Here is a 23,588-nt window from a genome sequence, read left to right on the forward strand (position 1 = left end):
GAAGACGTTTCACTTCTCATCCAAAAAGCTTCTTCAGCTCTGAAGAACCTTCTTGGATGAGAAGCGAAACATTTTCAAAGAAAAACCAGAAAGTCCAGTTGCCTCTTGAAAAAGCACTTTTGTGACAACTATGACCTGGATGACTGAGAATCTCCATAGACATGTCTGTGAGCTGCTTAAGTTCAACATCTAGTGCTGAAAGGGTTGTTTGTCAACTGCTCAATTTCTCCAGTTCTTTTTGTTGGTGGGCTAGGTATGTTTAATGGGTCACTTGACCCGTTTTAGATCTTCCCAGGACAAAACTGACTATATGGAGTGGGGTTTCCTTCTCTGAAACATTTTACCTCTCACACTTCTGTCTCTCTTGTCTGAAGCAAGTTAACAACTACATTTGTGGTAGAACAAAAATTTACCACGAATGTAGTTGTTAACTGAATGCATAACTGAATACTGCATCCAGTTTTGGTCGCCACTATGTAAAAAAGATGTTGAGACTCCAGAAAGAGTGCAGAGAAGAGCAATGAAGATGATTGGGAGAATGGAGACTAAAACATATGAGGAACGGTTGCAGAAACTGGGTATGTCTAGTTTAATGAAAGGAAGGACTAGGGGAGACATGATAGCAGTGTTCCAATATCTCAGGGGTTGCCACAAAGAAGAGGGAGTCAAGCTATTCTCCAAAGCACCTGAGGGCAAGACAGGAAGCAATGGATAGAAACTAATCAAGGAGAGAGGTAACTTAGATCTAAGGAGAAAATTCCTGACATAACAATTAATCCGTGAAACAACTTGCCTCCAGAAGTTCTGAATGCTCCAACAATGGAAGTTTTAAAGAAGATGTTGGATAACCATTTGTCTATAGTGGTGCAGGGTTTCCTCCAAGGTCCCTTCCAACTCAATTCTATTCTAAAATTGGCATTGGCAACTAATGATTACTAATAAACCCATTATCGGTAACCCTACCAATGGGATTATGGGTAATGGGACACTGAAATGCAGTTTTCTAGGCACATGGAAGCACTACCTTCTTCCATGAGGTTTTTTCAATTTCCCATTCTGGTCTGCACCCCCAAGAGTCCTGGGTGGTTCTCCAGCCACAACTAACCACAATACTAGGGTTTGGAGTTAAAGTAATATCCAAGTGCCACTAGCTGCTGAGAAATAAGCTAAGATTGAATTATGTAATTGCACACGTTTTCACACGACTGAACAATCCTTGAAATAGACCAGGACACTTGGGGAAAAACTTTAATCCGTGGGGAAAACACCCCATAAGCCCCAATAAATCAGGAGCATTGTAGCCTCTTCCGCCCCACCACCGACCTCTTCCGAAGGCTTGGCCTTCCATTTATAGGGCGAGCGGGCGTGAAGCCGAGAAAACTCTTTTAATAGCAACAGTACTGATATAACTCCGTCGACCTTTTTTGTTCCTTTTCCTCCGCTGACAATGCGTCGCCTGCCGAAATGCCTTCCACATAGGATCACAGCAGGAAACAGAATCACCTTCCCGTGCTTGGCTCTAAATAATCACCATTCAAAGCAAGCCGACCGGCTATTTCCTTGCCAGGCTTCTTCCTCACGGCGCCAAACCCGGAGGGCCACGCCGCATGACTAAGGCAACTTGATCCCATTCTTTGGATCGCGGCTGGGGACGAAAGGGATCGGATTGGACCCCCTTTCTATGTTGGGGAGAATCTTCCATTACTATTGCGGGGACTAGCCGGTCCGGAACAAATACTCTAGCTCCGCCTAATTACGTCTCGTCTTTCGCATTCGCCTCCGTCACGTGGGCGGCAAGGGGAGGCGAGGCCGGTGCGGGGTAGGTTGCGCCCTTCTTTTCGCACGGAAGCGTTGCAGGAGGCTGGGTAGGTGGAGGGCAGACGGCGCTTGCCGTGGGTGGTTCCTTTGGCCACGTTGATCTTGTCGTCAAAACGGGGTGCGCGGCCCTGAAGGTTGGGAGCAGCCGTGGCCGGGCATCCTTTTCCAGCTGCGCAAAGGACGAGCCAGCCGAGCAGGCCTTGGAGAGAGAATGTCTATGGAGCTTCTCAATCATCCAGGTCCCAAAGGTGCTCGTTTCAAAAGGCAACTGGACTTCCTTGATTTTTCCTTGAAGACGTTTTGCTTTTCATCCAAGAAGCCAGAACTGAAGAAGCTCCTTGAATGAGTTCTGACAGCCAGAACTGAAGAAGCTTCTTGGATGAGAAGCAAAAGGTCTTCGAGGAAAAACAAAGTCCAGTTGCCTTTGGAAAAAAAAAAAAACACCTTTGGGACCTTTGAGGGAAAAGTTACACCTTGCAGGATTAGTGCTGTCATCTCTGCCTTTGCTGGACTGAACAAAGATCTTGGCTTGCTAAAGCTGTGCTTTAGCTGGAAGTTCTACTTAACTGCTCTGGCTGTGGCAGGCGACTGGATGCCTGATTTTAACCACTTTCTAGCCACCTTTCTTATCCCCTGTATCATTTTGAAAAGATGCTGCTATAGATTTGAAGGGGGGGGGGATCTTAGAACAACCTGGACTATGCCAGTATAAAGTGCCATGTTGCAGCATCTCTTTGAGAGACTGATGGGTAAAATAGAAGCACCCCATCTTATATCAGTGGAACTGATGCACTTTGGTCCACTAGAGCAAATCCAATCTCCAACATGATAGCAATAGCAATAGCAGTTAGACTTATATACCGCTTCATAGGGCTTTCAGCCCTCTCTAAGTGGTTTACAGAGTCAGCATATTGCCCCCAACAACAATCCGGGTCCTCATTTTACCCACCTCGGAAGGATGGAAGGCTGAGTCAACCCTGAGCCGGTGAGATTGGAACAGCCAAACTGCAGAACTGCAGTCAGCTGAAGTAGCCTGCAGTGCTGCATTTAACCACTGCGCCACCTCGGCTCAATGCTTTATCCTGCACAGTATAACTGAAAATAGATGCCAAAGGCGGAATGCGGTTTGTCAGTATTATTCAACGTCGAGAAATTGGGTCAGTTTTACTTACCATTTTCCAAAATAAAACTGGCTAGGTTCATATGGCATTACATACGATAGTGTTGTTTACCTGGTTTTGGCATGGCAGAATGTGGGAGGCTAATCACTTGGGTTCAGTCAATAAACCATGCTTAATTGAGGCTACCACATTTGGGGTACACAAATCTGGATGGCCACAAAATGGCAACAAAATTGTAAGATTGTCTGCAGCACTTTGCTCTAATCTAGTGATCTGGATTTTTTCAGCTCAGATCTGGTAGTCCTAGCTTAAATCATCATTTAGTGTAAAATGTGAACCCAGTTTGTTAAATGGTTTGTGTGTGTGTTTGTGTGTGTATTTCAACAAGTGGAAGTTACCAGATGCCAGAATCCATTTATAGACTGATTCTTGAAAAGTCATTTTTTCTACTTTTTGTCCTGTTTCATAATTGTACAGAGCCCATCAATTGCCATTTAAAGCTATTGATTAAGTGGCAGTTTCCTGAATGCTTACATTTTATGCTTCATATGATTCAAGAGTTTTAATAGGGCCTGACTTTCCCTTATTTCAGTGTTGTGTTTCTCTATAATTGGGCTCTGAATGTTTCATGAGTCTAGTTATGCAATCTAACCTTTGTAGTTTGTAAACCAAGATTTATGGTATATGCACATCCAACTTGTGACTTATTATACAGTGGTTAAACATCATGGCTTAATGAACCTGGCCTATATATTAAATATTTGAAACAATACCATAAAGTCTACGAAGTATATATTCCATGTAGTAACTCTCAGGAGTTGATGTTTGCTAAATAGCAATTTGCAAGGAAAACCCCTTTTTAAATGTTGGCATTATTTATATTCCTAAAAACCAATATTTAAGGAATCAGCAAACTCAGAAAACAAAAAGATGTAGTTTTCAATGTTTGCTATGTCTCTTAAAAACCAAGATATTTCTTTGGCCTCCATGTATATCCTAACTAGTATAATTAAGTTTCATGATTTTGAACTCTGGTGGTTGTACAAGTTCATGTTCCTTTCATAGTTCATTCAACACGTTTTATGAACTAGCAGTAGTATTATTTTTCTATTTTTTATGATATAAACCACACTAATAGCATTTTGCCTTATTGACATTCATTCAATTGTTTTCAGGGTTTCACAGATATGACTACCGGTATTTAGATGGTAAGCCTCCTGCTGCAGTATAAAATAATTGCCTTCCTAAATCCAGCCTCCATTTTGGTTGGGTATTGGTTTTTCACAGTTTCTCTTTTGCAAGTAGCAGAGGGAAACGTCCTCCATTGCTCCCTTTCAATTGGGATTTGGAAGCATAGCACCCTTAGTTATATCTAATTGTATAGGTTGAATATAAAATTGTATATAACTTTTATTTTAAAAAATATAAACAAAAAGTAAAAGCTAACACAAACTAATATAAAGTGAGGAAGTTTTACGGAAACGCAAACAAAATGGCGAAAAGTACAAGAAAAGAAAAAAAGTTGAAGAAAAATAGCAAAGAAAGATAGAAGTGGCTTCCTATTTTTTTTTTACATCAGTTATAAGTACTTTATAAATTTTCTTCTTTATCTAAGCTACATCATGACTCTCTTCTTTCTGTAATCTATCAAATCACCAAAACGGTGAATCACAAGTTCACTTTTGCAGAAAAAGTCCACAGGAAGCTTCCAGTCACCAATAAATGTAGATATTGTCTTTTCTCTAATCAAAGATTACAAAATTGTATTTCCTCATTTTAGCAAAATCTGCCAATTAGTAAATAGCATCAGATTCAAACAATAATTTATTGAGCCTAGTTTCTCCATTTGGTATTGTTTATCTAGTGACTCTGTTTGTCTTTCACTTTATGACTGGGACTATTTAGAAACCTCTAAATATTTTTGGGGTTTCTAATTACTGTTTTTGTTTAGTAGAATAGCCTCTCAGATGGTTTGTTGCTTATTTATTATCAGTGCTTCTGGGCCAATTCAATTATATAATGCTAAGTAGTTTATACCATAACATAGAATCCACATTAAGTAAATTAAGATTCAATGAATCCAAATGGTCAGAGAAAGTTCATGAAGAAATGACTGTCTTTAGGCAGAAAGGACTTTTTGTATAGGTGGAAGTAAATCTGACTGTCCATAAGGACTCATGATGTTGAGAGATTGCCATTTTGGGAGGGAGAAATCGTCATGGACTTTATTTATTTATTTATTTATTTATTTATTTATTTATTTATTATTTATTTATTTATTTATTTATTTATTTATTTATTTATTTATTTATTTGTCTTGTATGCCGCCCACTCCTGGAGGACTCCGGGCGGCTCACAAAAGACAAGGGAAAGGGGGGAACGAGACAAAGACAACATATTAAAAACAAAACCAACATTCACAATTTCCGTGGAGGTAGATGCTTCTCAGCTCCCCCCAGCCTGCTGGAACAGCCAGGACTTGGTGGCTTTGCGGAAGGCCGGGAAGGTAGTAAGGGTCCGGATCTCAACAGGGAGCTCGTTCCAGAGGGCCGGAGCTGCAACAGAGAAGGCCCTCCCCCGGGGAGTCGCCAGCCGACATTGGCTGGCAGATGGAATCCAGAGGAGACCCAACCTGTGCGATCTAATTGGTCTGAGAGAGGTAATCGGCAGGAGGCGGTCTCTCAGGTACCCAGGTCCGATGCCATGTAGGGCTTTATAGGTAGCGACCAGCACCTTGAAGCCGATTCTGAGACTAATAGGTAGCCAGTGCAGCTCGCGGAGGATAGGTGTAACGTGGGTGTACCTTGGTGCACCCACAATCGCTCACGCGGCTGCCTTCTGGACCAATTGGAGTCTTCGAACACTCTTCAAGGGCAGCCCCATGTAGACTTTGGTGAGATATAATTTGTTTCATTATATGTGCAAAATATTGTGCTGAGTAACAAATATTTTGGCACTGGGTAAATAAATAATGTGTAACAATCAGTTGTGCATTTGGCAATTTTTGTGAGCATGTTCATATAATATATAATAAATATATTGACTTTTTAATTAACTAGAAATATTTTTCTATATTTGAAGATATTGTGAAACTACTCTAAATGATTAATTGACAGACTAATTGTTTCTCCATTTCAATTTTCTTTTAAAAATTAAATAATTGTTCTTCTATAACTGCAGCAACATGTTCATACTGCCTTAAGTCATTAACGTACTGCCTTAAGTCATGATTTATTTTAAATTTTTTTGAAGTTATGTCCCAACCTCTTCCATCAAAACTCTTTACATCACATTATTCATCATCACTCTTTAAGTCACGTCACATGAGGTCAAGAAACATGGTTTATCATTCACAGTTCATACATTGTACAGAACTTTAATATGAAATGTTTAGTTTTGGTTTCCTGTGTTTTATGAACCCAGCTAAATCACTTTGATTCTCAAAGTATGAAATAACTCTTGATCAGGGCAAACTTCATTTTTGAATATGGAAGGTGGGAATACGGAACATTAAGGCTACCTTTGTGAATGACTGTTGTTGAGCAGTTGTGGAGAAGATGCAGATAATCTTTATTTTAAAAAAAGATATTTTTATTAGGATTTGAACTTGATGGGCCTGTGTGGACAACACTCCATGTAAGTGTTGTCTTTTATGAAACAATGATGGTAATTCAGTATTTGCTATTTCTGCAACATATTAGCACTATTATATATTAAAGAAGTACCTCCTATTCCAGAATAGGTGTTCTGCTATGTAGACAGTTGTGCCTTGAGAAAAGTTTGGCCATGTAACTGAGTCTTCTGTTTGATGTTAATCTCAAATGTTACCAGACTTCCTGAATTTAAGAGACGTGATCACTCTGCCTATATCACACTTAAACCTGGCAATAGAACAGGTTTGTTATAGAAGTTGTTGATACTGTAGGTAGTCCTCAACTTACAACCACAGTTGAGCCCAAAATGTCTGTTCCTAAGTAAGATACTTGTTAAGTGAGTTTTGGCGCTTTTTATAACCTATCTTGCCATAGTTGTTAAGTGAATCACTGTATTTGTTAAGTTAGTAACACAGTTGTTAAGTGACCCTGACTTCCCCATTGACCTTGCTTGTCAGAAGGTCACAAAAGATGATCACATGACCCCAGGACACTGCAACTGTCATAAATATGAGTCAAGCATGTGCATTTTGATCATGTAACCATGGAGATGCTGCAATGGTCATAGTGTGAAAAAGGGCCATAAGTAACTTTTTTTCAGTGCCATTGTAATTTTGAACAGTCATTAAATGAACTGTTGTTAAGTCAAGGACTACCTCTACTACTCTTCTTTGAAGGGTCCAACATTTCTCTTATGTATCTTTTATTTACATCCTACAAGTTAAGGGCAGTGGTAGCTTTAATACCATATAAGCCTGTTTTGCTACTTCATGAATGTTATAGCTCATGTTTTATATTGCGCTAAGCCACATTGTTTCTATAGCATTTGTGAATCCAGGCACTTGTGACCTATTCAGTATGGTTTGGCACCATTTGTGAACAGTCTTTGTTTTCTTATTTATTTCTTGGTATTTTTTCATGTAGCAAGTGTCATCTTGAAAATGGATCCTTCCAAAGAAGACTATCCCACAGAGATTCATGATTACCTTGTAGCCTTTGAAACAGCTGTTGGCTCAGTAGATGCAGTGTTGAAGACCATGATGTCCATATCCAGAAGTGAGCTCCTCCAGAAGGTAAGAAGAGGATGAGAGCAAGGAACAGTTTGCTGCTGTTTTAATTTTTGCTTGCTCCCTTGATGAACTTGCCTGGAGAGACACCCCAGTTTGACTTTTTGCACCTAGGAATATTTGTATGATTATGATTCTTATAATTTTTCATTATCCATGCTGATGGATGGGTTGGAGCTGTAGACCAATATATCTGGATGCCAATTACAGAGTTAAAGTTACATAGATTTAGAAGAATAAATAAAAATGACAGGGCTCGGTGCTTTTTTAACACTTGAGTGGGTTATGCATAGTGACTAAAAAGCAAAGTATATTTCATGCTGTCTTTGTCTCTAGAAGGGAGTTCTGGTACGGAAAGTCCAAAAATGTTTAATTTAGATGGATTTATGCTACAGTATTAGGGAACGTTTTTTTTTTTAAAGTAAAGGAATATATAAGGCATCCATTGTTCCCTTTTTTTAACCTGCAGCAACAGCACAAGATGCTGCCTGAGTTCTTTGTACAAGTACCTGTGTACATCCAATTTGTAGTTTCTTTGGGGCAAAATGAGAGCTCATATATCAGGAAATTTCACCCCTGAAGTCTTCAGCCTTTCAGTCAAAAATAAATTATGAGCACAACAGCTTTACAATACAGCCCTTTGACAGGTTCCCTGTTGAAACTTGTAGGCTGTGTTTTTAGAAGTCCTAGAGGAACACAATGATAGATTGGCATTGGCAGCCAAAACTGTTTTTGCCTTTTAATGTGCGGTCATGATATTTGAGAGTCATGAATTGTGCAAAAAATGACAAATGGCAGGTGTCTAGGGCAGGGTCCCTCAACCAGTGCCCATCAGAGGTTCTTGACTTTATTCCCATAATTCCTTAGCTGGCTGATGGGCTATGTGAGTTCATGTTCAGCACAACTAGAAGGCATTGGAGGTGAGAAACAACTCAAACAGACAACGATTCTCTTGTTTTTTCAAGAAAGAACACATACTCTGTTTTAGGTGAGAACAAGGGCAGCATAATGGATAAAAGACTAAACTACAGGTAGGGAATCCTTGTCTGAATCTTTTTCAAAGACTTGTAAACTCATTTGTTCAGCCTAGGTGAAAGAGTGTCTTGTTCTGCAGTATAGAGGCTACCTTAGCCACATATTATAAACATTTGTCACATTGTATGCTTTCAGAACTACTGTATGGAGTCCAAATGGCCTCTAGCGACCAAACTTATTTCTGTTTAATTTTAGAACTGGTATTTCTTAAGTTTACTCATATACGGAGGGTTTTTTGAATTTTGTATAGCTATGTTTATATAGGATACAAGACACAGAATATTTTAATAGGCATCTCAAAGAGAAAACTTGGCCACCTTGCTAGACATTAAATTATGTTCATACCCAATTTTCTTAAACTATTTGAAATTATTATGTCAGAAACAAAATGAAATTTTCAACCTAGAACTAAGGAGAAACTTCCTGACTGTGATGACAATTAATCACTGGAACAACTTGCCTCTAGAAGTTGTGGGTGCTCCATCACTGGAGGTTCTTAAAAAACGGGATTGGACAATGATTTGTCTGTAATGATAATAAGGTTTCCTGTTTGAGCAGGGGTTGCACTACAAGACCTCCAAGGTCCCTTCCAACTCCTTTATTCTGTTAAATTAAAAATGTTATGTTTGATTTCCCTTGCAGAGCACTGTTGTACATCTAGCTTCAGGTAATGGAAGGAATGGCATTCACTGTGATTTTCATCATGGCTGTCATCTAATCTGATGATTTGTGCATAATAAAATGTTATGAAGATAATTGTATCTTTCTCATTTTAGCTAGATCCGCTTGAACAAGCCAAAGTAGATTTGGTCTCTGCTTATACATTGAATTCAATGTTTTGGGGTGAGTATGCAGATTAAGAAATGTATAATGACATAATGGATGAGTCTGCGTCTAATGTCATATTGAAATATTAATGATCTTTAGTCTCTTATGAGTTTTAGTTTCTCCTTTTCATATAGTTATATTGCTATTGTGTTATTTATTTATTTTGAATGTCAGCTGCCTGAATCTCTGGAACTGAGTGATATCTTAGCAATTAAATAAATATCAAACTATTTTGTGTGGCTACCTGTGTGACAGGTTAGCAAATAAATAAATAAACAAACAAGGCAACTATTTCTTGTGTAGCTCCTTGCACTTAACATCTGCATTTAATTTTGTAATCCAAAATATATTCTTTTCCCAAGTCTTAAAACATTTTACATTTTGATTGTTAAGGATTTGGCAAAGGACTTTTCCAGTCATGCAAGTGATAATCCATTCCTATATTTTAAATACGTAGTGAAGAATATACTGCTACATCTTTCTAATTAATTCTGATAATAAAAAATTCACTTTGCAGTGTACCTTGCTACACAAGGAATAAATCCAAAGGAACATCCAGTCAAACAGGAATTGGTAAGTTTCTTATGTTCACTGCCATGCAAAATTATTCTCACGTTGAGAAAAGGGTTTGCAGAAATTTTTGTGAATTCCAAACAAAGTATAATTGAGTTAAATATTGATTATTGCACATTACAAATGCAGTTTTCAGTCTGCTTTTTCCATGAAGCATGTAATTGTCAGTGTAAGAAAACACTGCAGTATAGTTCTCTCATATTGTTAATGACCCCCTGAAGAGGGTGATTATTGTAAACAGTCTGTTTGGTTTAACTGCCAGTCAGTATTTTGACAGTAAAAACTGTGAAGGTAACAGAGCAGCATTGGAGAACAACAAATCTGCATCTTACTTAGTGTAATCCTTCCATATACATGGTGGAGAACAGAGATGATACTATGACTTTCTTCACTTCTACTGTAAATGGGGAATCACACCTTTTGCTGTTTGATTGAAGGATCACTTTGTTGCAAATATTACTGTAGCAAAAAGTTGGACCACTACTGTATATATGGGTTGTAAAAATCTTGATGACCTCTAGATGGCAGCAAAACAGGGCTTTCAGTACTTCTTTGTTGCCCTTTAGCAGGTCATCCATAGTTTTGCAGACCAGATATGGTAGCCCTGAAGCAAAGCTGCCATTGGAGCAGATCTGTTCTTCATCTCATTTGCTTACCTTGCAAAACCTTGAGGAATAATACCAAAGCATAGTTTTTACTCAAAACGATATTGTCATTTTCAAAGTAGATGTTTTGATCTCAGTTCAATTCTCAAATAAGATTTCATTAAAAAAAAATAGTTTGAATTTTGTGCCAACCGACTCATTCCTTGCGGAGTGGAAAAATGTTACGTGTCTAATAATTATTTATAACTTCCAGTACAGTATGTTTTCCTATAAATACTTGGACTCGTGTTAATCTCTAAGGCTACCTTTTCTTACTCCTGCCTGCCTTTAAAAGTATCATGTGTTTGATTTACTAGCAAAGACGGGAAAGATTCCCCCTCCCCTACTCCAATCCCTCCATTAATTCATTTTCTCAGCAGTAAAGAATCCAGTTCAGCAACAAAGCTAAAAGCTTTTTTGGCACCAGTTATATGTGTTCTGTCCAGTAATTCTGCATTAGTGACATATTTACTACCTACAATAAATCTCTGAGGTTTGTCTTATAATCCATTTAGAAGCATGAGCCGAGTGTATAAGGCTGGATATCTTACAAATTCTGCTGACTTGAAGAAACAGATCAAATGATTTAGCTTGGCAGATAGAAAAACTACAGATCAAATCTACAGTTGGCTACCAGAATTGTTACGTTCTATATATTACACCTATCCAGATATGCAGCATTGTTAATACAATAAAAGGGTAACTACAAATAAAAAGTAAAACCAATTGTGAAATATAATTCATAGGGAAGTGTAGGTATATACATATTGGCTAGTGGCAGTATGTTGCTTTTATTTTTTTTTTTTATTTTTTTTTTTAGCAAAACTGCTTTTGCTCAAGAGTGACTAAATTGCCACTCAATTTTTTAAACTCCTTCCCAGGTCACATCGGTATGAAAAGTATGTTATTCTAGTAAATATCCAGTACAATAAATACACTGAATGTCAAAAAGCTCAATTACTGTTACATTTGCTGTTATCTTGAACTTCTCAAGAGGAAAGCAGTTATTCTTCAGCTTCTCTAATTTTTTGCAGGCTTGGTAATGTATGTAGTGTGAAATGGGTGTTATTTCCTTTTAAAGCTTAGTTTGATGTCCATGTCATGTTGTGTATCTAAAAGACCAATCAGGTGCTCTTTTTTAGTTTTGCTATTAGCCTGATACCGAGACCTGGCTTCTCATCTGCCTGGAGAGAAAAGTATCATTTCAGTGAAATAGTTATTTCATGTTGCTTGAGAATTCATTTTGCATATCATTTCTTAGTAGCTCTTTTTTTTTTGGGGGGGGGGGGGCGGTGGCGGTGGCAGGGGATTTTGACTTGGTTGCTACATAATGCCAAGACATAATTTAGGACCATGTGTGCAAGTCTGTGCAAGCCTTGATTTGTACTCCCCCTTGCAGCAAGAAAGAAGACTTATCTTGGTTTGTTATTTATATATGAACCAAGAACCATGCTATAAATCAGACTCTGATTTGTTCAGTTAAACAGTCTATGAGTTAAGCCAAATATTTTGTGACATATTTAGTGGCTGAGTTGGGGTTATAATGACAATACAGAAATTCAAGGCCCAACTATCTTGCCTGGCTTGTAGAGGCTTATCCACATAATAATAAATTGTGATTTAGGATTAAGTGTGAATGTCGTCACTAACTTATTGGTTAGGTTTGCAGGTTGTACTAGACCACACTTCGTTGAATAAGATACAAGGACTGGATCCACACAACCTAATCTAAAATAAATCATGCCTTAATATGAAGAATGAAACCAGCCTTAGACTTGCGTTCCCTTCTGATAATCTTGGAAAGCATTGCAGTGTAGCTTTCCAACCTCTCAGATCGTTAATGAAATCTAGTGCCTATGTATATTCCTAATTTGAGGCAATTTAATCAGTGTTCTTTTGATGCCCAGAATAGTGTGTGAATTGCTTTTCTTACTGTTACCTTCCGAACCAGAATCTATTCTTTAAAAGTGCTACAGGTATTCCTCACCTAATGACTTACAATTGGGACAAGGAAGGTGGTTGTTAAATGAAGTGGTTGCTAAGTAAAATGGCACATTAACCACCTTCTAAATTGTGAATGACCACTAAACAAAGCTGTTGCTAAATGAGGACTTTTGCAGTAATAATATAATTAAACATTATAAACACTAAAAGCAATATAATAAACAACCTTTGCATTGATGTTGCAGGATACAGAATGACTGATGAACATTCCTGCCTTATTCTGTTATTTGATTAACGTGTCATGAGAATTACAAGTGAAATGGAATTCAGACAGATTTAAAATCTTTATTTAGGTAATTTTAACATTAAAGGCTACATTAAAAGAATGTACTCTTACAAGTAATTTTGTCAAAATTAATTTGCACATTTTGTACAAAAGGCAGTAGTACTAAGATTTGGTAGCAGACAAATTTAAAATAAAGCAATTGCCTTGATTGAATGAAGGGAAATCACTTAATTTTCCAGAGAGAGTTGCAACAATTGGGTGATTGCATTTAGCAATCTCTAAATTTCCTTAAAAGGAAACCATAATTAATCCATCAATTTACATTTATTGTGTGTGTGTGTGCATGTGTGTGTGCGCACGCGCGCACATATTGGGAAAGGGGAAGTAGAAGATGGTTTTAATTGCTATTAAAATATTTAAAAATATTTAGAGAAATAGGGAATTCCTTTGTTAAGGGAATGAATGGTGGTGACTTGGATCAAAGGGTTAAAATTATAATTTATACAACATTCCTTTGCTGGAATGGCTCCCAAACTAGGTTACTGATAATTCAGGAATCCCTCCCCTAAATCTAAAAAGGGATGAAATAAAAGAAAGAATTGAAAGGGAAAGGAATGCAAAGCAAGGTCATTCAGGAAGCAGTTTTTAATTTTATATCCATTTTGTAATAACCAGGTATTATACAACTGGACGTTCTTGGTCATTTTTTCACCGCTAGCTGAAAAGGAGCCAAAAAAATCTCATTTTTTAAAAGTTGAGCTAGTGATGCAGTTCTATTTCCTATCATACTCTTTCTTATATCCTGACAGAATGATTGAGATAAAGTAAAGTAGAAGCATGCAGTATGAATCAAATAAAATGTTGGCCCTAATGTTCTAGTGGAAGAAAAATCTCCCATTTCTTTCCCAGTTACAAAAACGATCTTTTTCAGAGATGCTGAGGGCAAAAGGGATGGCTGAGAGCACGGGAAAATTGACTGAGACTAAAATGGAGGTCAGAGCTGTTTTCCTATTTTGTACATGACTGCTTAGTCTAGACATGTCAAAAGACATGTCAATTGTCCAAAGAAGCAGAGTTCTCTTGGATTTACTAAGTCTTTGTCTGCTCCCCCATGCTTCATATGGCACACAGCAGCTTACCTAAATGGCTGCTTCCTCTGTTATCTCCCTCATAAGATCCTTAGCAACATTTCTGCCATTCTAGCATATCATAAGAACCATGGTGGGTAACCAAGGGCATATTCTGATTCTGGGATGGCTTATTCAGATGCTAAAGGTTCCTACTCGTGCTATCCAGCAAGAAACATAGTTATTATTGTGGCAAGGAGCCATTGATTAGTTAAACTGGTTGACTGATTATTTCAATGTCATTCTTAGCAATCATGTTGATAGACATGCTCCAAAATGATCTGTCCCCAACCTGGCCTTTCAAGGCTTCTGGTGGTATATCCACTGTTACTGAGCCCATCCACCTTGCTGTTGTTTCCTCATCTCTTTCCTTTTAAATGTTGGTATTATCTTCACCACACCTTTTGCAAATTTTACATGTCAAGAAAGTACTACCGTGTTTCCCCGAAAATAAGACAGGGTCTTATTTTCTTTTGACTCACGAAATAAGTGCTTGGCCTTATTTTCAGGGAGGTCTTATTATTTTTGAGGTGCAGGAGGCGGCGAGTGTGGTCACCTCCTGGCTTCTGCTGTGTTGCAATATTTTCAGGGAGGGCTTATTTTCAGGGGAGGGCTCAAAAGCCCGATTGGGCTTATTATCCAGAGAGGTCTTATTTTCAGGGAAACAGGGTATGTGTAGTACTTCTTTTTATCCAACCTGAATTTCCCATTATTTATTAAACAGTATTGATTTGTGGTGTTAAGAAAAGAAAAACTACTTTAATGATTCACCCCAGATATAATTTTTACCCTCTATTTTGCTTTTCTTCTAAAATAGGAAGCCCTACTTTAACCTTTTATTTTAGGACAGTTGCTCCAATTGCTTGATCATGGGGTTTTTGCATGTCATTCTAGCAATACAATATCCTTTCTCAGTATACAGATGCTAATTATAATTACACAATAGATTTGGACCAAGGAAAAATTATTTTTTCATTAATTCATTCTCGTGTATGTGTGTTTGTGGATGGATGGATGGATGGATGGATAGATAGATAGATAGATAGATAGATAGATAGATAGATAGATAGATAGATAGATAGATAGATAGAGGTACATGCACACTGTGTGTGTGTGTATGTGTGTGTAATGGAGTATATGAAAACATTTACACAAACTATACTTAATTAGGATTAAAATTAAATCTCTTCTTTGGAATTGAGAAAAGAATATGGTGGCTCACTGACTAAGATGCTGAGTTTGTTGATCAGAAAGGTCAGCAGTTCGGCGGTTCGAATCTCTAATACCGCATAACGGAGTAAGCTCCTGTTACTTGTCCCAGCTTCTGCCAAACCAGCCGTTTGAAAGCATGTAAAATGCAAGTACAAAAATAGGAACCACCTTTGGTGGGAAGGTAACAGCGTTCTGTGCGTCTTTGGCATTTAGTCATGCCGGCCATATAACCACGGAGATGTCTTCAAACAGTGCTGGCTCTTTGGCTTTAAAACGGAGATGAGCACTGCCCCCTAGGGTGAGGAACGACTAGCACATATGTGTGAGGGGAACCTTTAGCTTTACCTTGGAATTGAGAATAACTGATACTTGTCATATCTACTTAGGTCACAGCAATTTGATTCGGTTGGTAGTTTTAAAACCTTTTGATTATTTTGACCAACCTCAATTGAAGGAAACACCTAAGAAGAGTCAAATGGCCCTCCTTTCTGTTATATTAGCAATAATGTTTGAGATTTGGGTTATCTGAAAGAAAGAGAGAGAATGTAATGGCTCCTCTCCTAACTTGAGAAAGTAAAAGACTCTTGAAATGGATTATTTCAAAAGGAACCTTTAATCAAGCAGGATGGAAACCATTAGAAGAAAAGCAGCATCTGAAAACCTTTACACCATGCAAATGGGATTAAGCTGATAATGACCCCTCCCCTTGTCCAAATGCAGATTCTGACCAATACACAAGTGTGAAGATGCTTCCTTAACTCTTCTGCCCTGGGAGTCAATAAAACACATGTTCCGATGGCTATCTCTAGTTAGACATCAAAGTTATATATCCCACATGGCTATCATAAACATCCCTCCAAAGATGTTGGGACCTTCAGTCTCCCGGTGACAGGAAACCAGTTGTAAAGTTGTAAAACTCAGTTGTTTCAGATGTAGCTAATGATTTAACTCCGAGGCTCCCCTCCTCCCAATTGAATGGCAGTATCACTTTTAGGGATCTGACATGCTGCCGTTCTTTAGAAAAAGGAAAGATTTACCTGTGAAAAAATAGGAAAATAAATTGCATTATAGTATTTTAACAAGGTTTGAAGGGATATTGGGAGTAGCACTGTCTAGGACAGGGCTGTCAAACTCGCAGGCCCCGATGTGTCACATGTTGACCATGCCGAGGTGAGCCGAGGTGGCGCAGTGGTTAAATGCAGCACTGCAGGCTACTTCAGCTGACTGCAGTTCTGCAGTTCGGCTGTTCAAATCTCACCGGCTCAGGGTTGACTCAGCCTTCCATCCTTCCGAGGTGGGTAAAATGAGGACCCGGATTGTTGGGGGCAATATGCTGACTCTGTAAACCGCTTAGAGAGGGCTGAAAGCCCTATGAAGCGGTATATAAGTCTAACTGCTATTGCTATGCCCACGCTCGGTTTAGCAAAGGGGAAAAAAGTTGTGATATGTCACGTGATGCCACCATGATGACTCTAGTTTGACACCCCTGGCTAGGAGATTGCTGTGGATATGGGCTCATCCAGAGAATTGTTCACTTGTGCGACTAATGAAACCTCCTCATGCAACTTCCTCCAGGAAAAGGGCATCTTACTTGGATTTTGTATGTATCTCTGAAAAAACTTGCTCAACATTCAAAAGCCTCCACTGTATTTTGAAATACTGCTCGAACATCTCCATAACTTCACTGTTGGCCTTTTTTTTTCCCCAGCTGACTTGAGTTTGAAAATATTTCTGCTCTTTTTGGTATGATAGGAAATGTGCTTTTTTCATGTGTTTCAGGAGAGAATAAGAACATACATGAACAAAGTAAAAGAGATTGAAGAAAAGAAAAAAGCTGCCAGGCTGGATAAAGGCGCGGCATCAAGATTTTTACGAAATGCGCTGTACGAACCAAAAACTCAAAGCAAAACTGCAAAGAAAAGTCCCATTCCAGCCAAAAAGAAAAAATCTCATTAGAATCTCCCTATTTGATATCAACTAGGATTATTTTAATAAAGTTTTATATGTAATAAAATGGCTTTGATATTTCTATTTTTTCCTCCTATAACTTTTTTTTTAATCTAATCTTTATTTTTATTTCCAATAGAAATGAGGGCTATCCAGAAAAGGCTATTCACAAAATGACTGGTAAAATAGCATTAATTTAATTTAAAATCTTCGTTATTTCACAGGCAGATAATGTTACTAAATGCCATGTTCCAAACTACCCATATTTGTCTCAAAGGTGCTTTTTTCCAAGAGGCAACTGGACTTTCTGGTTTTTCTTTGAAGACCTTTCGATTCTCATTCAAGAAGCTTCTTCAGCTCTTTTTCTTCAGCTTCTTGGGTGAGAAGTGAAATGTCTTCAATGCCTCTTGGAAAAAAGCAACTTTGGGACAACCTGTCAACCCTGAAGCTCACCTGACTGAGGCCATTTTGACATTTCAGTGCTGACACACCATAGAAGATGGATAGGGAAGGGAAAACAGAGATAGTTGGGATGTTGTAGCTAAAACAAAATACTTTCTTGTGGGAACCAAGGACATTCCTACAGGTGTTCGGAAGGAGGGGACTGGAGTCACCTAGCAACTGGACAGTATCCTGATTGGACCATGTGGCTTTTGTGAAAGTGACAAACTTTCACTTTTAATTAGGTGAAAACCACGGGAATATTCAGAGTCAGTTTTCACCAGCCTGTGCCAATATGGCATATCCAATAAACCTATTATTTGAGGAAATTGCCTGCCTCAGAGTTTTGTATGCTACGTGTATGTTACTTGGAACCCTGACAAAACCAGGACCTGGATGACAGAGAATCTCCATAGATACCCATATTTGTGTTCGGGGCATTTTTAGAAATATTTCACATAGTTATTTTTCTCCATCTTGGATCTGAGAAGAAGGTGTACATACTGCCGTGTAGTTCTTCAAGTATTAGGTTAGCACAGAGAAGACTCAAAAGTCCACCTTCAATCATGGAACTCAATGTGCGCCTTTGAGTTCGTCATGATGTCAACCCATTCATCCAGTCATTTGTTAGATTGCCTGACTCCAGAGCAACTCTAATTCGTAAGGTGGTGGTGGTGGAAAATTAGATGAGGGAGTGATATGTATGCTGTCTTGCTTGAAGGAAGGTCAAGATATAAATCTGATGAATTAAGGAGGTATGTTAAGAGAAAATTCATCAGTGCATGCAGGCTGCTTGTCAGCGTTTAAACACATCACTTGCTTGGCAGGAGGTGTTGGAAGGGTGTTCTGGAGGAGAAACGAACATTGCAATGTGTAAACAGCTGTATTTATCAAGTTCATTCAAATAATCTAATGGGAGGAAGGTTTTTAGCCATTCAGTTTCCCTGCTGTTCTAGATGAATTGGATGGCTGTTAACTGTTACTGGATTCTGCCCGTTCACTTAAAAGTCAATTAAATCATACCCCTCTCTCCAAATGGAGCTAATTGTCAAGCCTCCCTCCCTTCCTCCATGATTAAAACAATATAAACAATGTCTGCTACTTATTATCTCTATTAACATTGATGAATAGTTTTAATGCAGGAATTCTTAATACATCTGAATATCAGAGTATTTGCTAAAGTATCCCCGGAATACTCTAATCACTTCCAACATACAACCTCTCATAAGACCCCAGCATGGAGGTTTCATTCATAAGACTCCAAACATGGGCGATATGAAGGCCATCACAAAGGATTATACAATGGTTCTTGGGGCTAGAGATTTACTATATTGTGCTGCATAGCAGGATGTGATAATTTATTTTAAGAAAAAAATATTGTTAATGTTCTCCATCTAAGGTAAATGCAAACATTATATGGAATACATATATTTGACTTACTTTAAATTTCTTTTTAAAAAATAGGGAACTTCTCCGAGGGCAGGTTAGGCTTCCAGTAGGTTACCCGTTCCTATTCTGCATAAAAATGGAGGTTTGTTATCAGGGGGGTATTTTATTTGGGAAAGAGTACCATTATTAAAGGGCTCAGTGGCTAAGATGCTCAACTTGTCGATCAGAAAGGTCAGAAGTTCGGCAACTCAAATCCTTAGCACCACGTAACGGAGTGAGCTCCCGTTACTTGTCCCAGCTTCAACCTAGCAGTTTGAAAGCATGTAAAAATGCAAATAGAGAAATAGGAACCAACTTTGGTGGGAAGGTAACAGCATTCTGTGCACCTTCGATGGTTAGTCACGCCGCCACATGACCACAGAGGCGTCTTCATACAGTGCTGGCTCTTCAGCTTTGAAACAGAGATGAGCAGCACCCCCTAGAGTCAGGAACGACTAGCACATATCTGCGAGGGGAACCTTTACCATTATTGATGCCCTGTTTCAGTGTTCTGTGGAAAACTGGCCATGCACACTTTATGCTAAGCACAATTAACACTGGACACCACAACTGCCAGCAGTCCAATCATATATAGTAAATAGACTCGTACATGTTTACAATTGACTGGGGAAATGACTAGGAGGAACACTGAAATTCCTGCTGAGTTTTTAAAGATCTAAATATTTTTAAGATTATGTGCAACATCAGGACTAGAAGCTTAAAATAATAAAAGATCTTGGGATACTTAAAATCTTTTATTTGAGGCTTGTTAGAAATCAGCTTAATAAGTTGCTTTTTAAAACAAATATCTTTATTATCTTTCATAAGCATTAAAGTATCAATTAATATAAACAGAAAAACAGAGAGGGGAATAATAGAACAGATTAAAAAGGGACCAAAAAACACACAAAAAAAAAATAAAACAAAAGTGACTTCCAACTTTTCCAATGGAGATATAGGAGTATAACAGTGGTGGGTTCGGATCCCGTTCCAACCGGTCCAGTTGGAATGTGCCCGGTGTCACCCACATGGATGTGTGCAGCGTGCACGCACACACGCAGCACGCACATGCCTTGTACTTGCCTGTGATGCTTCCGCAAGCCTCCACAGTGCTCCAGCTGGTCAGCGGAGTGTCGCACAGGCACCCTATGTGCCATGCACATGCGCAGAAGCGCCAAAGGCTCAAAGGACAGGAAAGGAGCTCGGGTGGGCCCCCCAGAGCATCGTACTGGAATGCTACCTGGTGCTCCGGGCAGGCTCCGGTACACCCTTACTGGGGCGTATTGTCCGCAATCCACCACTGGAATACAATATAATAACCTCTCCCTAGTTTAAGAGGGAAGCGGCTTAGTGGCTAAAATGCTGAGCTTGTTGATCAGAAAGGTCGGCAGTTTGAATCCCTAGTGTCGTGTAACAAAGTGAGCTTGTTCCAGCTTCTGCCATCCTAGCAGTTCGAAAGCAAGTAAAAATAGTGGAAAATAGGGACCCACCTTTGCTGGGAAGGTAACAGCATTCCGTGCGCCTTTGCTGTTTAGTCATGCCGGTCACATGACCACAGAGACATCTTCAGACTCATTGGCTTTGAAACGGAGATGAACACTGCCCCCTAGATTCGGGAACGACTAGCACAACGTGCGAGGGGAACCTTTACCTCTAGTTTAAATGAATAGCCAATATTTAAACTAGAACTAGCAATAGCATTTAAGCTTCTATATTGCTTCATATAGTTAACAGCACTCTAAAGGGTTTACAGAGTCAGCATATTGCCCCCAACAATCTGGGTCCTCAGTGACCTTGGATGGATGGAAGTTAACCTTGAGCCCATCAGGATCGAACTCCAGTCTGTGAGCAAAGTTTGCCTGCAATACTGCATTCTGACCACTGCGTCACCAGTACTCCTACTATCTTAAAATAATAATACAACAGTGTGTCTGGTTTTGCAGTGTAATGTCAGAGAGGTCTGTGAGATTAATAACAACAAAGTCCAGTTTGGCCTTTTACTGACATATCTTTTCCAATGTAAATGAGGCCATTGAAGGGGTATTGAATTCAGGCCCTCTTGAAAGTCACACTGCAGTTTTATTGTAACACTATTTCCACAGGTAATTGTAAGCATGATTCTATTTGGATGTTAATTTAAAATCAGGGCATGTTAGTTTTCCTCTTTCCAGTTCATTGAGAGGAATTGATCTTGTGGTTCTTCTGCAAATTTACTCCATAAACCTATTTGCAGATTGAGAATGGTTTCAGGGGGAAAAGGGGGTTGAGGAATCAGGAGTGTATTTAATATTTAGTCTTTAAATAAAATATTTTAAATCTTTTTTTAAATAGACAAAAATAACACAAAGATATATTAGTAAGTGGACCGAGAAAGAAGCTTAAATATAACTTCGGGAAAACCAACAATACAACAGGAGAGATATTTGGACATTTATTTTATTTATATGGTAGTTCAGTCTGCTGGTATTAATTTTCTTTACCTCTTAGTCTCTGAGTACTTTCCTATACTTTTTTTCTTTTTAAGCTTTTTTCTTGTTTAGTAACATGTTTTTCCCCAGCCAACTATATCCAACACTATTGAATAAACATTAATTAGCTATCCAAATGTATAACGTATCCCCTTCCAAACTCATTTGCAAAACATCAATTCAAGTAACTCAAAATCCACTGCTGAATAAACAGGAGATTATCTTCACAACTAAAATACAGGAATCTCATTTTAGCACAGAATGCAGATAACTTTAAATCTGGGCTAATACAGAACATTACGAAAACTCTATGACTGCATTAAGATAATGTAGTGACTGTTCTCTGCATTATTTTAATGTAATACCTTGTCCTTCTATGAGTGAGCAAAGAGGCTACTGCTTTTTCAGTGGTGTAGCATAATAAGTGTTTTTAAAAGATTTTTTAAAAAAATATTCTTGAATCAGGATTAATTTATTTCATTCAAACATAGAGATTTTTTTTAAAAAAATTAGTTAGAAAAATTGAATCTCATCTGCTTGGGGCAAAGGGTTTTTCTGGTTTCCAACTTGATACTTTAAACCACTACATTAAACTGGCTCTATGTAATTTAAAAGAATTTAAAAAGAGAGAACTCTAAACCAACATAGAGCACAGTGAAATGAAAAAAAAAGATGGTTCATGTTGTGGGGCGCATGTGATGGCATGTGATGTGCAATGTAATACTGCATCTCTGCGTAAGTGACATTTTTGATCATGTTGGAGAACCAAAATTATACCTGCTCTGTGATCTTCCATGTCTTGTTGGCACTTACACATGTGTTTTTACGCCTTTCCCAAAGAAAAATAAAGATGGTAGACAACAGCTTGCAGTGTTGGGCCATAATATGTAACATGTTAAGGTTAAGGCAAGGATTATGACATGTGTGTTTTTGTATGTAGGTGTGTCCAATACCACATCCTCCCTCTGTAGATACAAAATGCCATGTGTATAGATTTAGTGCCATTCACTACAATCTGGACACATACAACATCATAAAGTTTGCCACTGTGTTGCATTTTCTGCAGACCGTTAGAGGTGTGTAATCAAAAACATTGTTAGATACAATGAGCAGACTGATTGATGTTTGGACAGGAAGCAACGGAAAGTGTTTTTAACTTTGAACTACCAAGCTTGATTCAGGTAGCTGGTAGGTAGATTTTGCAACAATAAATCATTCTGTGGACATGTTCCTACCAGCTACGTGTGTGTGCCAAGATAACTCATGTGGCATTCTTTTTTCATGCATAATCAGTACTACACTTTATCCACTTTGTAGAGTGTTTCCTCTTAAGGGTCAGAGGACTGTTTTTTTGTTACCTCCTTTATATGTTCCATATTTAATAATTTACTAGCACCGATGATGTTACCTAGCTTGGGTAATGAAACGTCTGCAAGAAAACAAGCAAGCTCAGAGAGCACCAATGACCCCTCATAACAACTCTGTCTTTCAGGTTCCTGAAGTTAAGAAGGAGCATGTATATTCCTAAAGAAAAATTAGCAATTTGAAATAGCACTTCCTTTTGACAAAGAAGATGATGAATTATTGATAGGGCATCAATCTTGCTGAAAGGGATGTAGGTAGAAATTCTAGGAATCTAAATGGTTCAAGCTGCAATATGGGATCTAATCTTGAACTGGGCAGGATTCAGAGCTAGTAAATAGCCGGTAAGTAGGAAGGAGAACAATTGGAACAAGGAAAAGCCCAAGTTTATTAAATGTAATATGTTGTGGCTTTGTGATTCTTCTTACATTTTTAACTGTCCTGGTTTGACTCTGAGGGACGGGAGGTAAATCAGCCTTCCTTAGCCTTCCAGGTATGATGCAGTACATTTCCCAAAGGCATGCTGGCTGGAGATGATGACAATTAGAGGCCAGCATACCTGGAAGGCACCAGGTTAGGAAGGTTGATATGGAATGACAAGTCTAGTCTTCTGAATTTCCCCTGAGGAAGGAAA

At 38.5% G+C, this 23,588-nt stretch overlaps 1 protein-coding gene across 2 annotated transcripts; it reads left to right on the forward strand.

Annotated features, from left to right (window-relative positions):
* The first annotated feature begins 1,719 nt into the window (after nucleotides 1-1,719).
* Nucleotides 1,720-17,339, forward strand: C1D (C1D nuclear receptor corepressor). Of its 2 annotated transcripts, none has more exons than XM_032213005.1 (5): nucleotides 1,720-1,819; nucleotides 7,517-7,665; nucleotides 9,471-9,537; nucleotides 10,040-10,095; nucleotides 17,088-17,339. In XM_032213005.1, exons 2-5 carry the CDS (start codon nucleotides 7,534-7,536, stop codon nucleotides 17,262-17,264), a joined length of 432 nt encoding a protein of 143 aa, XP_032068896.1. In that variant the 5' UTR covers nucleotides 1,720-1,819; nucleotides 7,517-7,533; the 3' UTR covers nucleotides 17,265-17,339. The 2 variants fall into 2 exon arrangements, with proteins under 2 accessions (XP_032068896.1, XP_032068895.1); XM_032213004.1 differs by having other exon boundaries at nucleotides 1,763-1,865.
* Nucleotides 17,340-23,588: the final 6,249 nt, after the last annotated feature.

The sequence above is a fragment of the Thamnophis elegans genome, chromosome 3, assembly GCF_009769535.1.
Source record: "Thamnophis elegans isolate rThaEle1 chromosome 3, rThaEle1.pri, whole genome shotgun sequence".
NCBI lineage: Eukaryota > Metazoa > Chordata > Lepidosauria > Squamata > Colubridae > Thamnophis > Thamnophis elegans.

Coding starts and splice junctions, on each gene's coding strand:
- C1D (XM_032213005.1), top strand. CDS start 7,534: ATGGATCCTTCCAAAGAAGACTATCCCACAGAGATTCATGATTACCTT. Junction 7,666..9,470: donor GAAGTGAGCTCCTCCAGAAG/GTAAGAAGAGGA, acceptor TTCTCATTTTAG/CTAGATCCGCTTGAACAAGC. Junction 9,538..10,039: donor ATTGAATTCAATGTTTTGGG/GTGAGTATGCAG, acceptor TTCACTTTGCAG/TGTACCTTGCTACACAAGGA.